Genomic DNA, 12,279 nt, shown 5'->3' with positions numbered 1-12,279 from the left:
TTACTGGCTTGACACGTGGTTGGACTATGGGGAACCAGAGTTGGTCCCAGCTGGTAGGCCCAGGAAGGGACGCCAAGGGCATTCACCCAGAGCAGAAGGGAAATGAGGCCAGATGCAGTGTCTGAACTCCAGAGACTGACCAGCCAAAGGTCAACTCAGTGTTTCTGAAGCCCCAGAACTTGTTTTAAGTCAAGAACATATGATGGTTCTCCTTATTATCCATGAGCTCAAATCCAGATTCTAAGGCCCTCTATAATCTCCCTCACTCCCCATCCGACCTCAGCCCTGGTATAGCCCGCTCTGCCACAGGCCGACGGATCTCACCAGCAGGCTCAGCAATCCCGCCCGATTCCTCCATCCTTCAAGGGCCAGCTCATGCCTTCCTGCCTCGGTCCCCGGAATTTTTTTTTTTTTTAAAGATTATTTTACTTATTTATTGAGAGAGAGAGAGCACAAGCAGAGGGAGCGGCAGGCAGAGGGAGAAAGAGAAGCAGACTCCCCGCTGAGCAGGGAGCCCAATGTGGGCCCGATTCCAGAACCCTGGGATCACGACGCGAGCCAAAGGCAGACGCTCAATGTACTGAGCCACCGAGGTGCCCCGGTCCCCAGAATTTCTACGCACTTCTAGTGAGCACAGAGAACTGTCTGTGACTCATCGATGAGTTCTTGCCAACCGGGCTCAAGCTCCCTGCGGACAGGGGCTTTGACTTGTTGCATCTGCCATAAGCCTTCTCTGTCAGAATGCAGGCAGCCAACAAATTCATGCCACCTGACAGGAATCTTCAGCAAATGCTTCCTTCACAGAAGCCCTGCTGTGCTGCCACCGCCGGTAACACAAGTGGAGACAGCAGCAGACAACAAATGGAGAGACGCGGGGTTTATTGTTGGCGGGGAGGAGAAGGATTCGGTGAGGTGCTGGGATAACACATTCGAGACAAGAGGCAGCACACGCCCCCCAGCTAGAACGGAACTCCTCTAGGTGACTCTGGGGGCTACGCGCAGCTGTGACTTGCCTCATTCCCACGTGAGCCGGGGCCTTCCCCCAGCCCTGTAGGTTTCCTTCCCTCTTCCTGGGCCATGACAGCCCTCTGTCCGTCTGTGGAGTCCCAGGCTGGCCTGGATCCTGCCCTGGCTGTGGCTGCTACCTGGAGATGGCTTGGGTAGTGCTGGGGCTGGGGCACAGCAGGATTGGCCCCGGGGATGTCAGACTTTGAGTCAGGGACTCGTCCAGCTTGCGGGTCTCGGCTTCCAGGACGGTGGCCTCAGGGGTCTGGGCCACGGCCAGCAGTGAGTGCGAGAGGCTGTGGTGCAGGCCCGCTAGCCAGCTGGGCTCGCAGCAGGGCCACCTGGTGGCGGGGGGGGGGGGCAGGAAAACCAAGAGAGAGAGTAATTAAGGGCCTTGAAGCTGCCCCAAGTCCTCCTGCTCTGCTCCTGGGGCTCTTGAGAGACAGCATTCGAATCAATTACCATGCACAGATCTCAGGATCAGGCTCTAGGGTGTTTGGGGCGAGGACCCTTGGGAGTCATGGGAAATCCAGTGATTCTCAACCCTGGCTGCATAGGAGACTCAAACAGGGACCTTAGAAACAACAGCCAACGACAGAACTACTCATCTGCTTTATGGAGGGATCAGGTGAGGACGCGGCGACTCCCAGGAGCTCAGGGCAGGGCCAGGACTGGGGTGGGGCAGAGGGGCTCCTGGGGTGTAAATTTGAGGAGGAACTCCAGGTTGCCAGCGAGCGTCTCCTTAGATTCTCACCCTGTGTGCTTCCCTTGCCTCACCCTAGTCCGGCCCTGTCTCACTCCAATTAATAGCCGAGTCTAGCTGTGGAGTCAGGGTCTGCCAGTAGTGACTATCAGCTTCTGAAACAGGCTCAGAAATACAGATTGCACAGTTCTTATTACTCTCGGGCATTGAGAGACAGGATGAACCTTCAGGTTTGGCGCACGAGGCAAGAAGCCACTTGTCCTGGCTTCCTTGGGCGTGGCGGCTTGAGCTGAGCTCTGAGGTATGGATCCTGGTGCTGGTGCCAGGCTACTCTGCCTGGTGTGCTGGCAACGGCCCTGCCTGCATGGGTGCATGTGACGGCGGAGGAGGCCAGGATGCTTGTGTCTGCTTTCGTCTGTCCCCCTGGAATCTTCTGTCTGCCCCTAGACCCTCTTCCTTCTCCTTTTCCTTTCTCAGTAGGAACCTGGCGGTCTGGGGTCTGGAGCATGCTTTCTTCCCCACTCCTACCCTAAGCAGGTGGGAGGTTGAGTTGGGACTGGGCTCTTCTTGCCTCCCACACAGACTGAAGTTCTCTGAGGGAGGAACTATCTCCCATCTCCCTGCTGGAGGGGCACAAAGGGTGAAGCACACAGCAGACACTAACGCCTTGTTGCCTGACTGCAAGGGAGGGAAAGGGGACTTAGAAAGCCGATTCTTCCAGAACATACCTCTTTCTGCAGTTCAGCGATGTGCTTGGCATCTGAGGAGCCCTTCTGTCCTCCCCTTCCATCCTATGGAAGACAAATGCCATTCCTATTGGAATAGGTCTTCCCACCTTGGGGGTTCTACAGGCATCTTTAGCCAGCTCATCCCAATCCTGGGGGCCAAGGCAAGGGCTATGGGCCAGAACCCAGACTGGACTCCCTGGGGTACCATGCATAAGTCAGCTAGAAGAGTGCTAGTTTGGGGAGTCTTCCCCCAATTCCTTACCCCAAAAAGGGAGTCTAGTCCCAGGAAATACCATGGACTCTAATCTCGTAAATTCAACACTACAAGGGAGGAGATCTGAGAGACCCACAAAGCTGCTATCAGGCTTGTAGGCACATCAGGGGCTGGCAAGCACCACCCGACACCCATTTGCCAGGGATTCCGACCAGAAGCCTGAGGAGCCCCACTCCTGGATAAGCCTGAGGCCCTGGTCTGGAAGCAGGTAGGTTACACATCAGGGGAGGCTTTCTGAGCTCCTGAGAAGGTAGGGCTGCGAGCCGTGACTCCATCCCCACCCACTGAGGATGGGCCTCATTCCTGGGTCAGGGACAGACTGAGATGTGCAGAAGCCCGCCAGGAGGGGCCCCTGGATCAGCTCACATGGCTGTCTCCCCCTGCGAGGGTAGCCTGGGATAGGCACTGCAGGGGGCTGTTTCTGGTGGTCGGATTTGGGCTCTCTGGAGGCTGCAGTCAAGAAAAAGAGGCAAACCTGTTGTGTGGGGGACGAAGCTGTGGCTTCCCTGGCCTCCGGGACACCTGTCCTTGATGCACGCATGGAGTCCCTCTTCAGCTTCCTGCGCTCTCGCTCCACCTGCCGAGATGCAGGTGAGAAGTCAGGGCGAGGCTTGGCTCTGGGGCTAGAGCAGAACTGCCTTTCGCGAGAGGAGGCTGGTGTGGGCGTGACTGCGGGTGTAGGTGTGAGTGGGAGACAGCAACCATGAGAAGCTAAACTCCTGGGATGAGGAGGGCGCGGGCCAGGGCAGCCCTGAGAGCACAGAGGTGCTGCTGGGGCGGAAGAGGTGGGGACTGCCTCTCAGGCTTTCTGAGCAGGCTTAGCAAATGCTTTCTGCAGTATTTTGGGCTTTGCAGGCCATTAGGTCTCTGGCACAACTATTCAACTCCACTATAACACTGCTTTTCAGCAGCAGGCAGCAGACTGGATGTGGCCCCTGGGCTACAGTTTACCACTCTGCTCTGGGGGCTACATGCGAAGCCGAGATGCCTGTGCACTGGAGACCCGACGAGGGAGCTGAGGACCGGAGAAAGGACGCACCTGCTCCAAGGTGGCCCGCAGCTGCATGTTGTGGCGCTGGAGTCTGCTCCGGTCGATCTCCAGCTGCGCCACTGCTTCCTGGAGATGCTCCAGCCTTCGTCCCCACAGCTGCTTCTCCTCCATTCCGAGACTCGGCTCAGCCTCGGCTCCTGACACCTGTAGGACAGACCCGGGACTCTCACCTGGCCAGCCCCTTAGACCGAAGGCAAAGGGACCGATTCTGGCAGGTCTGAGCTTCGGGGACCCAATTCCCAAAGGAGGGGAACAAGTCCCTGGAAAGGGGCGTCCTCCTGGCCATCGGTTCCCACCAGGCCCCCAGCTCACCTCTTCCAGCTGTGCACCTACCTCTTCTCTGGGCCCCCGTTCTGCTCTGCCGAACCGCTCCTTCTCCAGAGCCTGCCTGGTGAGCTCCAACTCATCCTGGGATATCAAGGTGTGGCGCAAATCACACCATGGCAACCTCATGCCCAGCCCCACGCTACCTTCCATCCTCATAAAAACCAGTTAATTTTCTCATCAGGTTAGAGTCTTACTTTCCTGGAGCCTCTGAGCTATTCTAGTGCAGAATCTTTACAGGTGGACAAAGCAAAGAAGCGGAGAGGGGTCTATGCAGAGACACATGGTGGGCTAGGACTAGAACCTGGCTTGTTCGAGCTCTTCTGTAAGCTAAGCAACCTGGAGCGCTGAGGTGTTGTAGAAAGAGCGTGGACTCTGGGGTCACACAGGGCTGGGCATTCTGTCACCACTTACTGGTGATATGACCTGGGTCAAGATATGAGCTCTCTCCAAAACCTAATTTCCTCATTTGTAAAACAACCACATGCTCCATGAAGCATAGATGAAGCCTCTGGGGTTAAATCCCTCCCAATAAGTGGGGACCCCAGCACTAGTTTTTTTCTAGGTGCCGTATGTCTTATAAATGGTAATGGTTAAGAAAAGAGACCGATAAGAGGAAGTGATTGTACATGGGTTTCGGTTGTCTGGGAGACAGGAAGCGCTCAGCAGTCAACAGGCTGCATTCTAGAGTCAGACTCCCTACATCTAGTTCTGCCAATGACTGGCCGTGCAACCTTGGACAAGTTACTCGGCCTCTCTGAACTATAAACTATTTCTCAGGGTTGTTGTGGAAGGAAGCAAGAGTAACAGTGTATGGCATGGAAAATGCTTAAAATAAAAAATGACAGCACTGTGATGGAGGGCTGCATCTGAAAGATATTCTTGAGCGTTTGGGGGGAGTGCAGAGGGACCCTGACCCGAGCCACAGTACTGCTCAGCAACCCCCCTACCCTGCCATGGACCTTACTTTTTCTGTGCCTCTAAGGATGAGCCGAGAAATAGGAAAGGAATTCTACTTATAGAATGCTTCCTTCTTATTCACTTCATATGTATTATCTCATTTCATACTCAAGATGGCCCTACGGGGCTGGTCTTGTCATTCCCTATTTTATTGAAGAGAAAACTAAGAGTCAGAGAAGTGAAGGCACTTACCTAGGGTCACACAGCCCATAAACTCTAGGACAGTATTGCAAACCCAGGGACTTGACTCCAAAGTTCACACATGGATTCCCTTTTCTGCATTTTGCTCCCAGAAGGTAAGTCCCTGCAGCACTGTCTGTCTCAGATGATGGGGGGGCGGGGAGTTCTCTGGGGCTCAACCCTAGTTAAGTCCCACAGTGTGGAGTCAATTTCCCAGGAAAAATGGGCTGGGTTCTTCTTGGCAAGAGACAATGCCTCTCTATGGCCAACAGTCAACCTTGCTTTCCTGACTACCTACTCTGTGCAGGCCTTGTGCCCAGTGCTGGGGAAGCAAAGGGGACTAAGACATGGCCCCTGACCTTGAGGTTGAATGCTACACAAGGTCCACTTCCCTTCTCACTCGATATTCCGCCTAGAGGAGTGCACTTATCCTTAACTGCTGAGGACCCCAAGTCTATGCCCTAGCCTCATCCTTCAAGTTCAGATCCCTTTACAGACCTGCCCCCTGGACCTTGCCCCCTGTAGTTCCCACAGGCACCTCACTCCACTGCCATTCCACAGCATTCCCGAAACCTGCCTTTGAGCAGAAACCCAGGGGTTTGATTTCCTTCTGCCCTTTCTTCATGCCGCTGTCTCTTAGCCAGTCAACTGCCAGAAGTCCTGTGAGCTTCTAGGCCCACCCCGTGTCACCATGCACCCTTACCGTCTTAGGTCACCATCTGTCCCGGGACTTTGATGACCGCCTCCTTGTTGGTTTCCCCAGATCTACTGTTGCATTGAATGTGTCACCCTCCCCCACTGCCCCAAACACTTCATCCAGGTCCCATTGGTCACCGAGGTCTTGGATACGACTCAGAAGCCCTGAACGATGGGACCCCTGCTGCCTTGTCATCTGTTGCCAATTGCCCCTCTGTGTTCCATTCAGCTCGAAGTCCCTGGACAGACGATCCATGCTCTCCTTCCTCTTTCCTCTTCCCCAGAAAGCTCTTCCCTGACCTGTGCTTGGCTAATTCCTTACTGGCCCCTTCAGATCTAATCTTAAACCCTGCTTTTACTGGGAAGCCTTCCAGGACTTACCACTAGGAAAGGCTGGCTGGGTGCCCTCTGTGTGCTCAGAGCACACTGAACTTCCCTGACGAGGCTCTAATGAGAACCAGACACTGCATTCTAATTGCTTACCCGCTAGACTATAAGCTCTACGAGGGCAGGAACTGTGGCTGTCTTATTCTCTCCCTAACCCCTGGATTAGCACAATACTCTGGCTTCCGCCTCTCTCCACCCTCTCACACCCTGAGCTGTCACAAGCCCAGGGCGGCGGGCAGCCCCTGCGCTCAGCCAGACAGGCTCTGCAACCCCGGCCGTTACTACCTGCGGAGTAACTCACCTGCAGCCTCTGCTGTTCTGAGTCCCGCTCCAGAACGGAGGCCTGTAGGAACATGGCTACCTCCTGCAGACTGCTAACGCTGGCCTTGCTCTGGGCCAGAGACAGCGCCAAGTCCTGGGCCTTCTCCCTCCACTCGATCTCCCTGGCCTCCGTCTGTCTCAGCGCGGCCTGCAGTCGCTCCAGCTCCTGCTGCAGCCGGGGCCCGAAAGCCTCAAACTTCGTAGAGGGCTCCTCCGCCGGGGAGGCTGTGTGGCTGTGGGTTGAGTCCTCCAGATTCTTCCTTTGCTGGGCCTCTCTCAACCCCACGATCTCCTCTTCCTTTTGGGCTAGAGTCAGCTGCAACTCCCTTAGGCTTTCGCGAAGGCCCCGTATCTCCTCCTCTTTTCTCTCCCACCCCGGACCCTGCTTCCCTGGGCTGGCATCTTCTCGGGCCCTCTGGGCCAGAGACTGCTCTAGCAGCTGCCCCTGCCTCTTCTGATGGCTCAGCTCTTCTTCCCTCTGGGCCAGTGCCCGATGGAGCTGCTGCACGGCCTCCTGGTGCCGGAGATCCCGGTCCTGGATCTCGCCTTCTCGCCTCCGCAGGGCCTCCTCCAGCTGCCGGGCCTGTGCCTGGCAGGAGTCCAGGGCAGCCTGCAAGGTGGCTGTGCTGGCCTCCAGGCTGCGGCTCAATTCCGCCTGCCCCAGCAGCCGCTGCTCCTTCTCCTGCAGGGCGGCCTGAGCCTTGCTCAGGGCCTCCTGCAGAGCCTCGGCCCGGTCCCGGGCAGTCTCCTCCCGCCGCTGGGAGGACTGGCCGGACGCCTGCAGGGCCTCCAGCTCCTGGTCCCGTTCCTTGAGCGTGGCCTCTGCCCGCAGCAGGCGGTCCCGCAGGCCCCTGACCTCCGCCTCGTGCTCTTGGGCCCGCTCGGCACACTGTTGCTGGAGGGCCAGCAAAGCCTCCTCCTGCTCCCGCGACTCAGCCCTGAGGTCCCCCAACACCTCCTCCAGGGCCTGCCCGCGCTGTCCCTCCATGGCCAGCTCCTCCTGGAGCCTTCGCATGTGCTCCCTGTGGTCCTCGAGCTCTCCCTGGCGCTCCCGCAGCTCTGCGCGGGCCTGCTCCAAGGCGCTCTGCAGTGTGCTGGCCTTCTCCTTCGTCGTCTCCTCCTGCCCCCGTGCCTGCTGCTGCTCATGCCGCAGGGCCTCGAGCTCCTGGTCCCTCTGAGCCAGGGCTCTCTGTGCCTCTTCCAGGTGACCCTGAAGCGACCGCTCTTTCAGCTCCGCCCGTTCCCTGGCTTCCTGCAGATGCCGCTGCAGGACCACCAGCTCCTGCTCTCGCTGACTCAGGAGGAGGCTGGTCTCCCCCACCTTCCTGTGCAGGCCCTGCAGCTGCTGCTCCAGCTGGTCCTTGTGCCCCCTCAGCTCTTGGAGGCGCTCCTGCTGGCACTCCACCTCCTTCTCCTTATCCCGCAGGATCAGCTTCAGGTGCTCGAGGCTCCCGCGCTGTGCTTTACTCGGGCTCTTCCCCTCCTCCGCCCGCTCCTGCATCGGCGGCCTCTGGGAGGCCAGCTCCCGGCCTCGCTCCTTCAACGACAGCTTGATCTGTCCCAGGTCCTCCTCCAGGATCTTGGTCTGCAGTGTCCTCTGGTCTTCTAGGACCCGAATCCTCTCCCTCTGGAGCAGCATGTCCTGGTCCCTCCTCTCCAGGTCCTGAGCCAGACACTCCTTCTGCCTCTGCAGCTCCTCGATCTGTTCTCGCTGGCACTTCAGCTCCTGGTCCTTGTCCTGGAGCTCTCTGGCCAGAAGGGTGCCGTGGCTCTCCAGCTCGTCGATCTGGCTGCTCTGGGCCTGCAGCTCCTGGCTCCTCTCCTCCAGGTCCAGTGTCAGGTGGGTCAGGGCCACCCTCTGCATTTCCCTCTGGCCCTCCAGCTCCTCGATGGTCTTTTGTTGGCACTCCATCTGGTGATGGTTTTCCTCCAGTTCCAGGGCCAAGCATTCCAGAGTAACCAGCTGCTTCTTCAGATCCTGAATCTGTCCTTTCTGGGACTCTATCACTTGGGCCTTCTTCTCAAGTTCGAGAAGCTGATGCTCCAAGATGCTCCTCTGGGTCTCTCGATCCTTCTCGAGCTCTTTGATTTGCTCCCTCTGCACGACCAGCTTCTGCTCCCGCTCCTGGACGGCCAGGGGCAGGTGCTCTAAGACGGACCTGCACTTCTCCAGCTCCTGGATCTGTTCCTGTTGTGCACCCACCTCCTGGTTCCTCTTCTTCAGGTCCAGAGATAGCACTTCCAAAGCAGCCTTCTGCATCTCCCGTTGTTTCTCCAGTTCCTGGATATTTCCCCGCAGAGCTTCCACCTCCCCCTCTCTTTCGGATAGGGTCTGGGCCAGGATAGCTAAATTCTCCTGCAGAGCCTTCCCATGGGCCACCTTCAGCTCACCCTGCTCCTGCAGAGCCTGGGCTCGCTCACGCTCAGTCTCCGCTTCCTCGCTCTTGAGTTTCAGGGCCGAGCGAGCGGTTTTCAGGTCCTCCTCCAGGGCCCCGGCGGCACTGGCCTGAGCCCTGGCTTCCGCCACAGATGCGTGCAGATGTTCCACCTGCGCTGTCAGGTTCTCCTTGGCCGCCTGCAGGAGCTCTCGCTCCTTCTGGAAAAGAAGACGCAAAACCACCTTAGGCTACACTTGCCAGATACTATCACCGCAGCGCAGGCCCTTCATCTCCTTACTCCGCAGCCCCAGCCCCGTCAAGAAGGGACAAAGAGAGCTGGTGCCTTCCCCTCATGCTGATCCAGTAAAAGATCATCCCTACCGCATGCCAGGGCTCCACTAGGCCCACAGGAGAAAGCCTGAAACAAATGAGCCATCCCACACTCCGGTCCTTCAGGGCAAGGGACAGACTTTTCTGCCTCCCTTCAGGAAAACTCCCCAGGGCCTTCATCACGGCCCTCAAGGACAGGGAGACAGCCGGGGAAACAGTCCCTTGCTGAAGGACGTGGGGCACTACCAATGGATGGGGTAGGACCACAGGCCCAGCTGGGTCTGGAGCTACAGCCTGGCCCCCAAGGACTTCTCCTGGAGAAAGCCCCTGCCCCAGACCAGGGCCACCTCACCTGGGCCTCCAGTCCCTGCAGCTCTGCTTGCCGCAGACGGCTCTGCAATGTCGCCAGAGTCTCACGCAGTTCTGTCAGCTCAGATCCCAGCGACTTCTGCTTTCCTTCCCACTTGCATTTCTCTTTGGGAAGAGGGAAGGTGGCGGAGTGAGGCCCAGGGTGGAGGGTGGAAGAAAAGAGGGACAGAGAGGCAGATGGAGGGTGAGGAACAGAATCAAAAGGGAAGGCCAGGAAGGAGAGAATTACGTCCAGTTTCACATGCATGTCCCCCATCGGCCAGCTGTTCCGGGCTGTCTAGGCTCCTGCTGCTCCCGCACTCACGTCTGCAGCGGCTGACCGGCGCCAGCACTTGCCTGACTATCCTCCCAACGCTGCCTTGCCCTAGCACGTACAGACCTCCAGCCCTGGATTCCAGACTGGGGGGAGGGCTAGATGTCGCTCGAGGTCCTTTCTAGTCTCTGATTCTATGGTTTGCAGAGGTTCCCAGAGACCAGTGCTGCCCCCTTGGCTGCCCCCATTTCTGCAAAATGCACCAGAACCCAGCTCTGTGCATGTGGCTCTCAGGGAGCCCTCTGGGATACTTTCAAGACCCAGACCCCCTCCCCAAGTTGTCGTCTTCTCTTCTACTACGGAGCCTTGGCCCCCAAGACCCTCCCTCTCCTTTCTTTTCCAAGTAGTGACCACCCACGCCCTTCGCTGTGGCAGCGGGGCATTCTCCCCAGGTCCCCCCACTTTGCTATTTCTTAAACAAGCCCATAATCCTTCTGCTGTCAAAGGTGAGTAATTTTGACGACATAGCTGGAGAGGACAAAAATAAGTAACGTGGATAAATGACAAAAGACACAGAATTTTATAACGTTCTCACAGTCCTGGCCCTAGGCTGTCAGTTTTTTAATCCTCAAAGAAAGGGGAAGCCTAGCCAGGAACTTCTCTTGGTTCACCCACTCTGTCCCCCTGAATTCCTTCTTCCAGGATGGCCCTCAAAGGCCAAGCAAAGCAGAAGAACAGTTCATGGGGGTCATCACCCCTTTGGAGAGGTCTCTAGGTAGCTTCTCACTGTTGGGCACGAGCAGTGAAGAGTGGCTGCCCCTTCTGGGCTTCTGGCCTCTCCTTGCTCTTCCCTCCAAATCTCCCTGCCTGCCTTGCGCTTCTCACCTTCCTGGTACTGGGAGAGCTGTCTCTGCAAATCCTGCAATTCTGTGCAGACCTGACTTTTCTCGGCCTCTGCATCGGCGAGACGCTGCTCCAGCTTCAGACCCTGCTCCCTCAGGTCGTCCTGGGAAAGGAAGGGCGAGGCTAAACTCCAACCTCCTCATCTTCCACAAAGCTATCCCAGCCCCAGACCCAAGTGCCCCCCACCTTCCTCTCAGCTTCTGTGGGGTCTGCCCCCGAGGATCTACTCCCAGGTCGCTCCCTGGAGCCATGACAGGCTCTGCTCCAACTGCCTGGAGCCTAGAATCCCCATCTGACCCGTGTGCCTTTTTGAAACACACCTTGCTGGAGTCTTAGCCCGGGGTCAGCTCTCCTCTGCCCAAACTCCTACTTCAAAGCTCAGCTCAAAGGTCCCTTTTTCCTTCCCTGTGACTCTCCCCAAGTAGGAATGAATTGTCCCTTCCTCCTATTATTATCATTTGCATCTGTTATTGATCCGACTAATTCTATCAGTTCTCCTTCTTTTAGACTGCAGTTGCCTTCCTCAGCCTTCTCGATGGCGGAGGTCTGGTCTCTCTCCTTTCCTTACCATCAGCTCACAGTGGCTGGCATACACATGGCGTTCAATTTTTATTGAATGATAGGTTCGGGTTCACTGACAGGTGGAAATTGTGGGACATTTAGTTCAGTCTTAGGCCTGGAATGTTCCTATAAATGGCAACCTCAAATCTCAGCAGTCCCTGTTTGTTGGGCTGTTCTTAGAGCTATCGGCACCAGGAATAAATAATTCATAGCTGAGGGGTGCCTGGGTGGCTCAGTCGTTAAGCGTCTGCCCGCATCGGGCTCCCTGCTCTGCTGGGACCTGCTTCTCCCTCTCCCACTCCCCCTGCTCCCTCTCTCGCTGGCTGTGTCTCTCTCTGTCAAATAAATAAATAAAATCTTTTAAAAAAAATCATAGCTGAGAGAAAATGATACAAAAAATATCTTTCATCTGTGTGGGCTTCTCTAGTTCAGAGCCCACTCAAATCCCTCCCTCACTCAATCCTCACAACCCCGAGGTGGGCAGGGTTTGCCCCAGCTGACTAAGTGAAACCCAGGCCCAGGAAACCAAACGCTGTGCTCACGCTTGACCAGGTAGGAAAGGATAGGGATGGAACTCATCCCAGCTTGGGAGTAAAACAGCTCAAACTGCTTCATGAGTCCTTTTCCAGGGAGTGAAGAGTTCACAGGAGAGCAGAGCATCGTACCCGGGCCTGCTGAGTCTTCCACAGGTCTTGACGAAGCTTCTGGAGGGCAGATGCCACCGCCTCAGATGACAGGGCTGTCAGGAGGGGCCCTTTCTCAAGAAGGAGACTAGCTCCGTTCTGGTCTGAAAAAATGAGGAAAACGCCTCCTCACTTGGCTGCACTATGAAAGGAAACGGCCAAACCTCCCCAGG

General features: G+C 56.8%; 1 protein-coding gene across 1 annotated transcript in view; it reads right to left on the bottom strand.

Annotated features, from left to right (window-relative positions):
- Positions 1 to 862: 862 nt before the first annotated feature.
- The window catches only part of CEP250 (centrosomal protein 250), a 44,395-nt gene continuing 32,978 nt past the window's right edge, over positions 863 to 12,279 (bottom strand). The window contains 10 exon segments of the mRNA XM_040638236.1: positions 863 to 1,318; positions 1,320 to 1,346; positions 2,437 to 2,499; positions 3,186 to 3,287; positions 3,750 to 3,905; positions 4,095 to 4,169; positions 6,610 to 9,225; positions 9,690 to 9,811; positions 10,845 to 10,965; positions 12,089 to 12,210. Coding sequence (XP_040494170.1) covers positions 1,142 to 1,318; positions 1,320 to 1,346; positions 2,437 to 2,499; positions 3,186 to 3,287; positions 3,750 to 3,905; positions 4,095 to 4,169; positions 6,610 to 9,225; positions 9,690 to 9,811; positions 10,845 to 10,965; positions 12,089 to 12,210 — 3,581 coding nt within the window. The 3' untranslated portion in view covers positions 863 to 1,141.

This window comes from Ursus maritimus, unplaced genomic scaffold, assembly GCF_017311325.1.
Source record: "Ursus maritimus isolate PB19 unplaced genomic scaffold, ASM1731132v1 scaffold_22, whole genome shotgun sequence".
Lineage (NCBI taxonomy): Eukaryota > Metazoa > Chordata > Mammalia > Carnivora > Ursidae > Ursus > Ursus maritimus.
Note: the sequence above shows the minus strand (reverse complement) of the source record. Positions and strands in the feature narration are given on the sequence as shown.